General features: G+C 40.1%; 1 protein-coding gene across 1 annotated transcript in view; it reads left to right on the top strand.

Moving 5' to 3' along the window:
- DPYS (dihydropyrimidinase) overlaps positions 1-15,186 on the top strand; it is a 30,609-nt gene extending 15,423 nt beyond the window's left edge. The window contains exons 7-9 of the mRNA XM_086466024.1: positions 1,976-2,118; positions 12,235-12,442; positions 15,112-15,186. Coding sequence (XP_086322150.1) covers positions 1,976-2,118; positions 12,235-12,442; positions 15,112-15,186 — 426 coding nt within the window. The remainder of the gene's footprint in view (positions 1-1,975; positions 2,119-12,234; positions 12,443-15,111) is intronic.
- Positions 15,187-16,265: the final 1,079 nt, after the last annotated feature.

Raw genomic sequence — 16,265 nt, 5'->3', positions numbered from 1 at the left:
CATGGAGGTAATTGATTTCTCCAACAAAATATAATCTCTCAGCAGTTACCAACTCTCCAGTTTTATCAGGTGTGTTTATCACAGAATAACTCCTTTGATCAAATACCATAACAGAGTCCTTGCTAACTCTCACTTTATGCTCCTGGGAGATAGAAGAAGATTCTTAGTGCTTAAAATATAGCACTAGAGAATAATTTCCACCATTTAGCAGCAAAGCACTGCTATTGTTTCAGTGCTAGTGCACAGTATATTTACTTGCAGCATTTTTTTTCAACAGATGAAAGTAAAGTAAAAGGAAAGAGATCCCCACCGTTCCGACTTGGTCAGTTCTGTATTTTTTCCTCTTTGATCTCTCTCGAACTTAGCTGTTAGAGGAGCTTCCACACTGGGTGTGTGCCTGTCAAATTCTGCTTTGTGTTTTCAGCCAGAGGAAACAAGCTAGAGACAAGAAATGCTTCTCTGATGTATGGCTCAGTGCTGTGATACGATAAGATGAATACCTCCAAGCCCCATTGACTTCAGATTCTCAGTGCCAACACATGCTCAATGCATCTCAGGACAATGTCCTTCAGGCTCTAAACAAATATAAATACGAAATCTAGTGGCCAGGATTTTTGGGTATGGGGTAGTCTGATGAGGAGGGAGGTGAGGTAATCTGGTGAAGGATCTGCTGTTTACTGGGTGTTACAATTGCTCCGGCTGATACAATATTGATACATTCCGGAGATTCTAGTTCAACTTTCTAATTAATGTTGAGTTCTCTTGCGGTAGTGAAGTCTTGTTGATAATGCACTGCAAAACATATTTATTTGCCACAGTAGAATAACCTACCTCACGCACTTGGTAAGGATGTGGTTCAGAATCTCTCTTGTTTCTCTGTATTTGGCATTCAGCTCCAGCTGGGATGTACAAAGCAGACTTTTGCCTATATTCACCTGTGGTATAGCTCTAGTGTGATTATTTGTGGTGTGAATGGGAATATAATCCATCTTGGCGTTAGTATGAAAGCGAGATATGAGTATGTACACCAGTGCTGCTTTTGAATAGTGTATCCTGTTGTGCAAGATAATTTTTCAAAAGATTCTTTAATCAGTAATATCCTCCCTTTCCTTACAGAGCTGTGAGAGTTTGTCTGGAAAGCTTCTCTCCCTTCCCACACACATGGAGGGAGTTATTTAGAAGAGTGGTGTTGACCACTTACATTATGCTTTTCTTCTCAGATGACTGCTTACAGGCCACCATACAAACATGTTTTTATGACATTCTAATTCCTAGATTGACCTATGCACAATATTACTGTCAGTGTGGCTGGCTTTGCAAGCAAACAACAGTCACGGACGCTGGATTAAATGAGTTGTGTAGCAGTGGACAGTCCCAAGACACATGTATGTCTATTATTGTTTGCCATTTTGCTGATGCGTCACATCAGCGAAAGTTTTGTATACTACTTGATCTCAAATATTTACTGAATAGTACAATCCTCTGTGTTATTGCTGAAGAGATTTGCAAATTATCTTTCCTATATTACATATCATGCCTTGCCTCTCCTTTATCATCTTCTAGGCACTCCTTAATACTGTCTCACCATTTTCCAGAACCTAGATACTTGAGAGATGTTATGTCTCCTGAGGAAACTGATGAGCAGGACTCAAAGCAAACTAAAAAATTTGATTTTGGTTGACTTGGGACTGGATCCACAGAGTGTTTGGCTTTAAAATTGTCTTTTTTTTTCCCTTTGCTGTCGCGTAAAGTAAGATAAAGTTATTGTATTCAGTGAAAGTACATGGCAGTATGTGCATTTGAGAATATTAGTTATTTTTATTTCTTTTAAACTCTTCAGTATGACATTTAAAAAAGTATTGATGTGATGATGGCAGAGAGCTGTCACTCATCCTAGCCTTTTCAACAACAGGAACAGTTTTTTCATTCCTTATTTAAAAAAGTAATGAGTTTGCTTATGTGTACTTTTCTGCAGTACAGTGGAAAAATGGATGAAAACAGGTTTGTGGCTGTTACCAGCACAAACGCAGCAAAAATCTTTAACCTCTACCCAAAGAAGGGGAGAATTGCTGTGGGTTCTGATGCTGACATCGTAATTTGGGATCCCAAAGCTACAAGGTATGTATGGGTAGTTACTTCCTTGCATCCAGCCTCTCTGCAGGAAAGAAATATCTCAAAGCCTCTGTAAAGCGATAAGACTTTGGTGTGAGATTATGGTGGTTTTCAGCAGCACTTCACATGAATTATTTACAGGTAATTTGTCTCCTACAATGGTGTATGTTAGCAGCGATCTTTGATCTCTAGATGGATTTAAAACAATTGCTGACCAAATGCAAAAATAAAAAGGTCTGCATATTATGCTACCAGAACTTGGTAACCTAAGAGTAAAACCAACCATTTTGGGATCTTAGAGTAACTCTGTTAAGTGCTGGAGTATGTTTAGTTCCCCCCCACTGCAAAGAGCCAGGAGTGGAGCCTGTGTTCCTGCAGGATGACCCATTGCAAGCTTGTGTTTTGAACTTACAGCTACTTCAAACATATTCAAAGGTTGTTAGGATGGGTGGTGACAGTGTGGGGTCTTGCACTCCTAATGTCTTCTCCCTAGCTGATAGAGCAAATATAGCAGTAGAGCTGGGAGTGAGATCAGTTCCGAAGCTCAAGCTGTACATGCTTTTCTTTTATTTAAGGAGTTTTCTGATTTTGTGCAGAGAAAGTCTGCTAGAGTACAGCTTGTCACTTCATCAACAGATGGACAAAAGATGTGCCCATCTCTCACCCTGTATGACTTGATGCCATGTGTGGTGTATTGACCCTGGCCAGATGGCAGGTGCCCACCAAAGCCACTCTATCACTCCCCCTCCTCAACTGGACAGGGGAGAGGAAAAAAATATAACAAAGGCTTGTGGGGTTGAGATAAGGACAAGGAGATCACTCAGCATTTACCGTCACGGGCAAAACAGACTCAATTTCAACTAAATGTAATTTATTACCAATTAACTCAGAGAGGAGTAATGAGAAATAAAACCAAATCTTAAAACACCTTCCCCCCACCCCTCCCTTCTTTTCTGGGCTTAACTTTGATCCCAATTTATCTTCCTCCTCCCCCACAGTGGCAGAGGTGAAAACAGGGAATGGGAGTTGTGGTCAGTTCTTCACTCTGTTGTTCCTGCTGCTCCTTCCTCCTCAGGGGGAGGGCTCCTCACACTCTTCCCCTGCTCCAGCATGGGGTCCCCCTCACGGGAGAAAGTCCTCCATGACTTCTGCAGTGTGAGTCTTCCCACAGGTTGAGTTCTTCATGAACTGCTCCAACATGGGTCTCTTTCACGGTGTGCAGTCCTTCAGGAACCGACTGCTCCAGCATGAACCCCCCTCACGGGGTCTCTGGCAGCAAACCTGCTCCAGCGTGGGCTTCTCTCTCTCCACGGGCCACAGGTCCTGCCAGGAGCCTGCTCCGGTGCAGGCTTCCCACGGGGTCACAGCTTCCTTCAGGTATCCACCTACTCCGGCATGGGGGCCCTCCACGGGGTGTAGGCAGTCATCTGCTCCACCGCCCATGGGCTGCAGGGGCACAGCCTGCCTCACCATGGTCTTCACCACAGGCCGCAGGGGAATCGCTGCTCCGGCGCCTGGAGCATCTCCTCCCCCTCCTTCTTCACTGACCTTGGTGTCTGCAGGATGTTTCTCTCACATATTCTCACTCCTCTCACTCGCTGCAGTTACTGCTGCCCAACAACTTTTTCACTCTCTTAAACACTTTATCACAGAGGCGAAAAACGCTGTCGCTGATGGGCTCGGCCTTGGCCAGCGGTGGGTCCGTCTTAAAGCCGGCTGGTATTGGCTATATCCGACATAGGGGAAACTTCTAGCAGCTTTGTACAGAAGCCACCCCTGTAACCTCCCTGCTACCAAAACCTTGCCACACACACACAAACCTGTTACACCATGGTACATTTTTACTACAAAGGTACATTTACACTACAGTGTCTTTCTACAAGCCTCAACTCACACAGCATACAGTGCATTACAGCTGGCTCCTGTCTTCAGGTATATTCACACCATCAGCCAGCTCCATATTCAGGTCACTATCTCAAGAATTATACATCTTGAGTCTTGCTGTGGCTTTTGTGCCCATCCTGGTCTTGCTTAAACTCCCTGGAAATGGTCTGGCAGCTGGCTGTCACAGAGTCGGCTCACCTGGTGAGCTGTCTTTCTCAGCTGAGATGCCTATGGGCTGTGCAAGTGCATCTCCACTGTTCAACTGCTGAGCTGGTTAGCATAAATCTGCAGGCACTTTGACAGCTGTGTCTTACCTCTGACCACATCCAGCCCTGCACACAACAGCAGTAGCAGGTCGGGAGATGTGCAGGGCTGGTGCTTTTGTCTTGGGCTCAGCTCTAGTGAGCTGTGTGAGCATACGACTGCACTGAAGGCACACATTGACCCTCCTTGAAATCAGTGACATCCAAACAGTCAGTAAGTCCATGGAAGATAGCAATCACTAACCCTAGATGAGCTTTGCAGGGTGTTGGGTATGAGGACAGTATGGCCAGATTTCATCAAGGTTTTCACAGTGTTTGGTTATCCTAAAATCTGAGCTGTTGTAACTCAGATGGTATTAGATTTTCAGCTGTTGTTTTTTCTTTGAAAAAAGAGTTGAAGACTCCCCTTACAGTTTTGAAACGTAACTGGGCAAATCTGATTTTAGAAGCCAAGTGGAGGAAAAAGCGCCCTAATCCTAGGTTTAAACTATGCAAACAAAAATTTCTTGACCAATCTTCTGGTTTTTGAATTTTTGATAATGCAATTCTCACTCATTTCAGTATATTAATGAGTACCTAAAACATGTGAGAGTGAGAGAAAAACATTCTGTGTTTTAAGCTGCAAAGCTTTAGGACATGGAAATTGCTATTCAGAAATCCCACAAAAAACTGGCAGCACCAGCAAAAGAAGTTTCAGGAGTGTCAACCCCAATAAACACGGAGGCCTGCCCAACGCTGGGTCAGAGAGATTTTCATGTGCGTTGTGCCTTCTGGCATGTTGAGCAAGCATGTTTTGAGATAGTAGCAATGAGCTATTTCAGGACAGTGGAGCTATGAACTTTGATTAAACAAAAAACCTGAGGGCTTCTTTTCTGAGCTCACTTCTGCTCTGCCCTGGGGAAAAATGAATCTAGGATAACAGAGTTCTGACATTGTTCTCAAGGTGCTTTGTCAGCTCCTGTAATTATTTATCCTTTTGCCTCTCAAACATTCCTTCTACCTCCCTTCACTCTCTCCTGAGTGCTCTAGTTGCCTTTTTGGTGCAGTTTTTCTTCAAATATGTTTTCAAATATTAAACTGTATTTTCTTACTGAGCAAGCTGATTTTAAGTTTAGCCAATACTTTTTTCCTGATCTGGTACTGTTCTCATTGTTTATCCCTTTGGCTTTGCTGGGAACAAACCTCTCTGCAGGTACTATTGTGTGAACTACATGAGTAATTATAAATAAATCTCAGTAGTGCTTGTGTATTAATTTCACTACAAATCCTGAAGAGGGCACAAACAGCCCAGCAGAAGCAAAGGGGTCTCGCTAGTAGATTTCAGCCACTTAAGATATTACACAAGGTTCAGCCTCCCATGCTTTGTTGACACTGGGGAGTGATTTTCAGTTTCACAATAGGCTTGTTCCTCTTTCTTGCTAAGTCCTTCCTCTTTTGAGCATGACTTTTTTTCTTGTTCGTAAATCTAAATCTTGTAAGAGAGGAAAACACAATTTTCTAGTTCTGATTTGATGCTGTATTGCTCTGGTCTTAAAATACTGGCTGATACTAGCGTAGAGTTAGACAATTGCTGGAGTATTGCTGTGGGGAACTGGTATTATCACAATCTGTCAGAGTTAGTCTATAGGGAAGATTCTGAAGTCATTCTGAAAGGTAGTGAAGCTCTTCAAAATACAAAATCATATACCTACAAAATCACCTGCATTTCCCCTCCCACATAATTGCACAGTAGCAACATGTCGTGTGCTATCTGGGCTTTCAGGATTTTCTCTTTCTAGGTTGCAAAAACCTAGTGAATTCAACGTGACAGCTCTGCAAGCTGGGAGCAATTGCAATTCAAGGTTCCACTTCCAGCACTCTTCCACTTTATCTGAGGCTTTCCTTCTACAGGTGACCTTCATTGACTGGCCTATTTCTGTTGCATTTTATGGTAATTTCTGCAGAAAATATTAAATGAACAGTTATCAGATTTGCTACTGTATTTAAAAGCTTCTAAATAGTGGTTTTAATGGGTTTGCATGAAAGCAAGCATTATTGTGAAGAAACACATTAAATGTATAAATTAATTAGAAACTGCATTAGAAAAGGCGGGCTGTGAGTTCTGCCAGGTTAGGTCTATTTCTTAGCTTCCTTGTACTCATTGCATATTAATTAAAGAACACACAAATACCAAAGGGACCTGTTGGTTTATTGCAGCCATGTGCTACCAAACATTGTCTTGCAGACCTCAACACTCTCAGCATCCCAAGCACAGCCTGTACACACAGGATTGTTCTATGAAAACTCCTTGGAAAAATGCATGTAGGCAGCAAGTGTGTACGCACTGTACCACCTCATTTTAGTCTGTGCTTTGATCAAGTATGTTCACTGACTTCTTTCAGCTGCACACAAATAGTATGACAGACCCAAGTTTGTGAAAGAAAAGTGACTGTAAAGACTGTTCCAGAAGGAGAGGGCAGAATAAGCAAGGAAAAAGGAATGTCACCTGCCAGCAAGTCAGTGCCCTCTATAGCTGATGCCTTCAGCTATTTGAAAGCAATCAAGAAAACAAAATCTCTAGGGCTTGTTTCAGAGATGCTCAGCAAGGAATCTGAATACTGCAGTACCCAATTCACGCCATGGAAATAGCTGAGCATCCCTTGTAAAGTAGGGCCAGAAGGTGCTAAAGATCTCGTAAGAGACATTCAGCTCAGCTCCTGGCAGATATTAGGGCTCAATAAACTCACTGTAGCCTGTCGGAGCCTTGCAAATAAACCCTGGATCAGGCCCCGAAGGCAAAATCAAACACCCATAGGGATAAAAACCGATCTCAAATGGAGTTTAACTTTCTAAGTCTAGCCGCTTCATTATAACAACATAAAGTCTTGGAAGCCTTACTTGACAGTTTTTTTCCACTTGCTAAATATAGCCTAAAAGTTAGCTGCTTTTGAATGCAGAGGCAGAGCTGGCTGTGCAGGTAGCAGCCTCTCACCCCATCCTCCTTGAGCTCTTCAGGAGTGGCCCTCTTTGGCAGGCCCAGCATGTGCCCCATGTGTACCAATGGAGCTGGGCTCAACCCTGAGCACAGCAGTGACAGCTGCAGCCCCAAGCACCCAGCTGCTGGAGCAGGGTCCCTGATTAGCAGGGAATGCAGTAGTCCTGAGGTGAGGAGGAAAGAAAGGAAAAGGACATGTTACTCTGTAATCTACCTGCTATGACAGGACTAGGGAAGACATGATTTCTAGCCCGTTTCCAGTGTTGCTTATGCATTTTGGGGGAAACAGTCACTGGACACAAATCAGCAAGAAGTCAGAGTGCCCCAGTCTGCTGGCATATGTTCCCTCAATGCCTTTGTGTGTAGGTAGATATGTCCATGGATAAATCTTGCATTTGTCAGAATCAAACTCTGCAGCCTATGTCTGTCTCACAGTCTTCAGCCTCAGAAGCTTAAGCGGGGACAAGTTACAACATTGAAGCATTCTTTGCCAAGCAACTGCCTGTAATTTTTTGTGCCATGAAAGAGGAAGAAATCAAGATGTTAGCAGATGATTAGAATAAATAATGCTGCAACTGTCTTACTCTTTTGATGAATGAACATAATTTTGAATACTGAGTATATGGATAACTGCATCTAGACACAATGAGGCAAAATGAAATAATGTGGCATACAAATACGTATGCATAGGACAAGTATGTTCTGGCATTTTTAATAGCCCCATTTTCTTTTGCACATGTGCAAGCATGTACATGCATGAATATACACTAATTCACTAGAATTCCTGTCAAAGGCCTGTCACCTCAAATGAAGGGGACATGGAGAATGAAATAGTAAGCACAAATTAAAATTCAGGAAATTTTATATAAACAAGAAAAAAATTTTTTTTTTTTTTTTTTTTTTTTTTTTCTGTGAGAGCAATCAAACACTGGCACAGTTTGCCCAAAGAGATCGTGGAGTCTCCATCTTCAGAGAGACTTAAAACCTGACTGGACACAGCCCTGAGAAAGCTATTTTGGCTGACCCTGATCAGAGCATAAGGCTTGGAATAGGTGATCTCCAGAGATGCTTTCCAACCTCAATGACTCTGTGGTTCTGTGAACTGTAACAAAATAAGCCTCTCTGAGAAAGCATGATGTACGTTTCCCTAGTAACTTGCTGTCTTGCAAAATGTCAGCTGCTCTCTTTACAGAACTGAATCTTGGAAATGTTACCAAAAAAATGAAATCCTTCTTATTTTCCCCTTATATAACCTTGCCCTTTTCTCCCTGGTAATCCCTTCCAGATCTTCTTTAGTCACTGAATAGACTGGTTTGTATTTTCTTCTCTTTTTATGCCTTTCTTCAAGCTTAATTTCTCATTACTGTTTCCCTCCTGCCCATTATGCAGTTTGACAATTTTCACTTCCAGCCCACATCAGCTTGGAGTGGTTAATAGGACCGGACTGATGGTATTGTTGACAAAGGAGTTACTTACCATAATCAGAAAAATAATTTTGTTGTCATTCTCTACCCATCTTAAAATGATGAATTTTAGGAGATATGATTGCATGAAATAAAGATCCCATCCCTCAGAGAAGTCACTTTGACTTCGAGCTCCCAAATATTAACTTCCTACCTCTTCTTATATCTGTTATTTTATCCACAAATCTCACTTCATATGGTTACTCAAAGGCAATGCTTATATAAAGATATTTTTTAAAAGTCTAGGAATATAACTTTTTGAATAGTTGCCTGCATGTATTTGCATGTGCAGTTATTGCAATTCCTTAATATAAAATAGGCCACGGGTGTTTTAATCCATATTATGGCCTTTTTTTTCACACTGCTAGCATTTTTGCACATAGATTTTAAGGTTTCGTCTTTCTTCTTTTTCCTCTCTTTTTTTTCCCCTTTTTTTTTTTTTTTTTTTTTTTTTTTTAATAAAACTGACTCTAACAAAGTTCAGCTTGGTTATTATTACAAATGGGTGGTGGCTCAGGACAGCACAGAAAGGTGATTTTCTAAATTTTAGAAAAGCAGGTTAACAATGTGGAGAGTTCAAAAGCATCTGAAAGTGATGTGAAGAGGCAACTCACAAGGGCTGGTACTATCCTCAGCAAGCTGGCATTTCTCACCTACCCCCAGCTCTGAAAAGCTTAGAGATACTGCACTGTAAGCACTGGGAGAAGTTGCTTACAGCTCAAATACTCAGTCTTACATAAGTTGGTTTTCTATGGCAGCTGTCAACAAAGCAGTTGTTTTCAACAATGGACTCAGGTCACTTTAGCTGCCTTTATTACTGTGTTTTAAACTAGTTAATTAAGTAATTATAAAATAGGTGTTGTCCCTTTACTGAGATGTGGAGCAGCTATTCTTGCCTAAGGACTGTTGACTGCAGAATTCCTTCATATTCCTGTACCTGGAAGTTTTTAAGAAAACTGTGAGCTGTGCGTCCAGTTTCCATTGAAAGTAATTAAATTCTTCATATTCTTTTGCCCACCTCAAAAATTAAAGTGGCAATCCTCACAGCAGTCGAAGATTAAGTTCTAGAGCTCACTCTAGTCCAACAGATCCACCTTCACTGGGCTGGTGTAGTTTAATACAGTATGAGGGTTAGAAGATCACTGTAAAGTCTCATGGTTTCCCTTCATCCAATCCCCCCTCTGCCTGACTGTAACTCACTTTAGTAGTGACTCTGACTGAGGTGTAGACATGTTTATTACGCTCTTGTGTTGTGTTTCACTTGAAATGAAAACTGGACCTCTAACTCCTTAACGAAGCTTCAGGGCATAACTTTTGAGCTGACCACCTGCACAGTCTTGAATTTCACCCTAAAGCTTGCTGTGTTAGTCTAATCTGACGCTCTTTTCTAAATTTCAAACCTCAGTTTGTAGTTTAGTTAGACATAATATTTTAGGAGTGGCTGTAAAGCCCTTTCTCACTTACAGCATGAATAAATACAGAATTACTAGTCACTGAATCCTCTCAGAGTCAGAGAAAATGTGGTTAATTTCTCTTAGACTGAAGTAATTGCTAATTGACTGTAAATGAGTAGGATAGAAGCGCTGGGATGAAGAAAGACAATTTCAGAAACATGTCTTCTTCTTTGGTACTAGACATATGTCAATTTTATACTGATAGCCTAAAACCTCTTTGCAAGACGGGTGTATCAAAAAACAGCTGAAGTGAATTACATGGAAACACTGATGTAAGCAGGAACAAAACAGGGCCTAATGTCTTTGCAGTATCCTTTTTGTAGATGAGAATGTTCTTTTAAATGTTGGAGTAATAATTCTGATCCCAGTCTCCATTTAAGAAAGGGTTTCTTGAAACAAAAGCCACTGTGATTTATAATCAAAATCAGAGAATTTTACAAATTTTATTTAAAAAAATCCAATACAGGTTTTTGAAGCCTGGTGTTAGAATCTTCTCTTTCATGTTGAGTAATTCCTTATGTCAGGCATCACTTAGGGTGCTGGAGACAGCTATTATGTTATACCTCACTACAGTGGTGGTCTTGGTTTCTTGGATGATAAGTAGGTTACAGCCATTCTTGCCATTATCCAAGTGGTTAATAGTGTTCAGATGTTTAGAGCAAACATTAGAATTTAGCTAAGATTCCCAGCAAGCTGCCTGCTACTGAAATGGCTGATACAGCAGCAAACAGTCAGTTGCATAAGGCTGCTAAGTTGTGAGCTTCAGACCTTAGCATACTGTCTAGTTCTATTTTAATTGGTTGCTCACTTGCTACCTGAAATTTTCAGTGCAATTGATAGTGTCAAAGGGTTAAATCACAGATGAATTTTGGTCATCTCCATTAGTGAGAATGCACTTCACCTTCAGAAAGAGCAGCATGATCTAAAGCTTGTTTCAACAGAACAGTTATGAGTGAGTTCTATACAAGTTTGTATTGCTCTGGCAAATGCGTTTTGTCATGTTGTAAGGTTTATCTGTACAAATGGTTATTACTTTTAAATGTGCTAACTTCCATTCATTTTGTATCTTTTTATGAAGGACGTACTTACCTCTGAGGTGTGTTTACCTCTAGTGATCCTGCTCTAGTACATTTAAACAGCTCAGATGCTGAGTTGAAGGATCTTTCTTGTTTTTTCTGTTTTTGTTTGCTCAAATTATCTTTTCCATTTTTCTTTGTGTGTCCCAGTGCTATTGTGCAAATAGAGATGATGTACACCCAGAGAATGCTAAAGATAATTATATTACAGTTGTTCTTACTTACTGTTCTAGCAATCGGACCCATAAGGGTAATGCAATAAGCTACAGGAATATGTTCACAAACTCTTAGTAGGGCCATGGATAAAGTTGTTTGACAGTATTCATAGGACTCGTGAATACAAGAGAGGTCTGACTTCTATTGCTCACTCTTTCCACTGTGATAAAGAATTTGCTTAATAGCCTTGGAGGAGGGATACGTAGAAGTGTGATGTTGTCACTATTATTTAGCAACACCGAGGTATTTGTGCTGTCAGTCACTGGATCAATCCATCTCACATTAGAAGTTACCAAAATTCATTACCATCTACCAATTTTCCAGTGAAATAGTCTTTATGTTATTTGTGAGTCTCAGTCTTTGAAACATTACAACCATACTTTCCAAACTTGAAACTGCAAGTCATTCTAGCTAAAAGGTCAGAGCTTTTTCTGACCTTATCATGCATAGATATTTGCTTGACAAGGCAGAATGAAATCATGTTATCCAAATAAAATATTACAACCTGATTTTTTTTCCACTACTTCTCTTTCTAGTGGAAAATTTTGGGTTTCAAGGCTGCAAAGTTTTGTCCTTTTGACTCCCCCTTCATTCTTTTGAAATGCAATTACTGTTCAATGAAATGCTATTGCTCTATCCTATTTTTACAGCTGTTCCATGAGGTATTGTGCAATGTTGTTGTTTAATAATGCTGCTAAATTTTTTTCCTTTATCAATTTATCAAAATTTTATAATGAAGTAAAATGCAAGGATTATAGTAGTTTTGGGTGTTGTTTTGTTTCATAAACACAGGACAATATCTGCAAAGACACATCACCAGGCCAACAACTTCAATATATTTGAAGGAATGATCTGCCATGGAGTCCCAGTTGCAACGGTTTCAAGAGGCAAAGTGGTTTATGAGGGAGGAACTTTCAATGTCACAGCAGGAGAAGGCAAATACGTCTCCCGTCCACCATTCCCTCCATATGTCTACAAACGAGTCAGACAGCGGGAGCAGGTTAATTAAACTAATAAATCTCTGTAATGTTTTGTACAACATGAGGATAACTAGCTCTTGGGAAGAGACGTTTGGGGATTCAATGGTAATTTCCCTTACTAATCAAAATCTGCCAAGGTGGGAGGAGACAAAACTAAGGACTCAATTTTCTTTGCTCTTTATCTTACAGAAAAATATTATAGACTAGTTCCTGCTCTTAGGGTAGTCTGTGCAGCTCATAGACTAAGGCTGGGTACTTTTTAAAATAAGCACGTCCTACTTGCAATAAAAGTGGGCAAAGTTTTACTCATGAGTAATCTGACTAACTGCTGCATTTCATCACTGATTTCACTGAAAATCAGAGAAGCTTAACATCATATGCAGGAAGAAATCTTACACTGAGGAAGAAATCAATAATTTTCCAAACCTTTCATGTATCAGATATTTGGTGCTAAACCCTGTAGAATATTGTAGAACACGTGCAAATGCACTGCTGGACCAAGCAAGATAGCTCTGCTCAAGCTCTCGTTTTATATTTTTTTAATACCAATATTACAAAATACATGACAATTGAAATTTCAGTGCCTGTTCATCATTCAGGCATTCATGAAGAATACTTTTGTGACCTTAGTGTTACTTATTGCGAGCAAGATTTTCAAAAGCACCCAGACTCAGTATATTTTAATATTATAACCTGAATCAGTGGGATTCACTGCAGGATCTAAAAGTTGAATCAGACTAGCATCCGTGTGAGATACAGCCTGTTGAAATGATTCCAAGATAATTCTGTATATTTCTCTCTGCTGTTGCCTTGATGGACAGAGAAAAGCATGTAAAGGTGGGTGAGTGAGGCTTTCCTCCAAAGGCCACATTTTCACAGGATCTGGTGGGCTGCCTGCAAGTTGATAAGTGTAATACAGTGGATGGGCAGGGAAGTCACCTCATGACCATACAGTTTTTCCTTGGGAACTACGAACAGAAAAGAGATTATTGCATTTTTTGGTTTTCATAACATAAAGAAGCACTTTTTTTTTGTACCAGTACAAATCAGTGTAAATTAGATAAACTAGAGATATTTTCACTGGCATTGTGTAAGCATCTAATTGTGTTGTTTCTACTTCACTTTTTATTTTGAAACCAGATTCCTCATTTAACTCCATCCACAAATTTTATGTATTCTATTCACCTTTTCAATGTGAAGGGAGATTAACGTTTCTGGGGAAAAGGAAGGACAAAGAAAATAATCTGTGCCTGAAGAAAAGTGAACCAGTAGTCCTAACTGTGAATTTGTCTGGGGAAAAGATCTTCCCTTACCACTGAACATGTAACTGAATTGAAACAATTACTCTAAAGGTCATGCAATTCTATGGCCAGCTGCAGATAAGATGGTGTCACAGGCTAAAAATAGTGAGAACTTTTCATCTGCAGCAGAATCACTCTGCATTTTTAATCTGGATAGATTCTCTTTGCAGCGTTCCACTCAGAAATCATAGTCCTTTGGATCTGTCTTCAGTGGGATATGTATCATGCACAAAGTTGCGTGTGCCTGTGAGTCTATTTAATCCCCTGGACATTGAAGATGTTAAGTACTTTGTTAATGAGGGCTGCTTATTATTACAGCACTTGATTTGTTATGCAGTGTTGATCCATTTGGCTTTTAATGCAAAATAGATGCCAGGTAATGGTAATAGAAACTAGCTATTGAAAACAGATTTGCACTGGCATTACACCAACGAAAACGTGAGGCATTCCTTTTCATGTAAGAGAATCTGTTGCAGTTATTAAATGGTAATTAGGTGCTTCCTCAAGCATAGATGAGTTTTAGTGAGTCCACATACCGACATCTCTGCTAAAGCCTTATATCCCATGCTAGAGGAATATTAATATCAAAACTAAACCAAAATTTATAAGAAATTTGATAATTACAGAATTCTGAAAGACTTCCGTGGTGGTTTCTATTTCCCATCAAAGTTAGAGAGATTTTCCCTTAACCAAAACATCAAATGCAGCATGTCTTCAGAAGCGATTTTTCAGCCAGATCAACCTCCTGTAGCCAGCAGCTGGGATGGTGGATGGTTGATACACACACAAGGCAGGACTCGCTTTGTTTCACTGATATTCATTAACCTCTCCTACCTGTATTAAGAGCATCACTGGAAAATGTGATTACTTTAACAAAGAACAAGCTTGCAGCTTGAATATGCAGTGAGTCAGCTGTTCTGGAGAGCAGCTCAGGTGTGTTTTCTCTGTACCTGTTCTATCCTGGGATATCTGATGTAGCTGAACCAAAATTAAAAAAATATACAGAAGCAACCAGATTAATTGATTTAGGATTGTGTTTTAGCAAATACTAATTAATTATGTGCCACAGCCTCTGGATTTTTGCCACTCCAAGATCTTTTTGGACTAAGGAAGGGAGAAACGTCAATAAAATGAGGTGGAACATGGTCCGTTACTTCTTTTGAAAGATGGGTTTAGGATTGCTTTGTTACAGTGTTGAACAGGTTGAGCCACGGAGCTCCTGATGAAAGCTGAGAACTGAACAGTTTAATCCCAATGTGAGGGTGCTTTTAAAGAGAGAGGTTTGATGAAGCTGTTGGGATCATGACACTTCTATTTTCATTGTATCCAATTAGCAATTGCAAAGGGAAGACAAATAATAGTGAAAGATTTGAAATATTTTGTTGCAGGTCTGTCAGCCTGTTCCTGTTAAGAGAGCACCATATACAGGCGCAGTCTCAGGAACAACCGTCACACCAAAATAACAAGCTCATTCCTCAGTTTTGGCTCTTGCAGGTAATTGTCTCTTTTGATTAGTGAAAACTGCTTTACTTAATGCTTCTCTGAAACATCAAGAAAACAAAAGTGCAGCAGGCTGTTCAGCTCATCTGAAGTAAGCCCTCTGAGAAGCTGAGTTGTCTTGGTATCTTTAAATTTGATGAAAATGTGTGGCAGCCGAGGTATGGAGGACGTCTTTTTGATTGGAGCCTCATTAAAAAAGTTTAGTTGAGAGAAGCAGACGGAATTTAACTGCTAGACTGCAACATGCATATGAAGGCCCATGGAAATGATTTTCCAATAGATGGATGTAAAGCCCCAGTTTGTACCTCACATAAAATGAGTCTGTTCTTAGTGCTAATTAATAAGAGGACAGGAAAAAAATCCGTAACGGTGGGAGGGTGAAGTTAGCTTTTGCACATTTTGTTGTATCATTCTTTTAAAGCTACCTCACAGTGAACCTCATCCAGGCCATCAGTAGCAGCAAACAGTATTTGTTTTCCTCTGTCATAAAGAAGAAAGCTTTTGTAATAGAGCGGACTAAAGGCTACAGCTGCAATAGAGTGAGGAAGCAATAATCATTCTTTCTAGCTCCTAGCACTGTTTCTCCATTATTACCTCTCTGAGTGACAAATTGCAAAGCAGAGATTTTCTTTTGAAAGATTATATCATATTGTCTTTTTCTTCTCTGTAGATAAAAGCAAATGAAAATGACCCTGCTGTCCCCACCAGAGCAGTGCATTCTGGGTCCAACAATCAATCCACACCCAGCTTCTGAAAAACCAACATAAAACGACAGTAACCAATAAACATTACACTGGGCTTCCTGCATGAAAGTTGTCATTGCAATTTCTCTTTAAAGGAATTTTGTTGTAAGAACTGGAAAATTCTTTTTAGAAAATTGAGTAATTATGAAATAATAATTACAATTATAATGTGGCAGCAGCTCTGTAGGTTCTTAAAAGTAAGTAAGTTTGGGGATGGTGTTTCTTAAGAGTTCTCTTTAGAAGGTGTTGGCTAACCTACAAAGTAAAAGCAATAAGCAATAGCATTTAAGCGCATTTTC

This window comes from Leptosomus discolor, chromosome 5 (genome assembly GCF_034619465.1).
Source record: "Leptosomus discolor isolate bLepDis1 chromosome 5, bLepDis1.hap2, whole genome shotgun sequence".
In the NCBI taxonomy this organism is placed as follows: Eukaryota; Metazoa; Chordata; class Aves; order Leptosomiformes; family Leptosomidae; genus Leptosomus; species Leptosomus discolor.
Note: the sequence above shows the minus strand (reverse complement) of the source record. Positions and strands in the feature narration are given on the sequence as shown.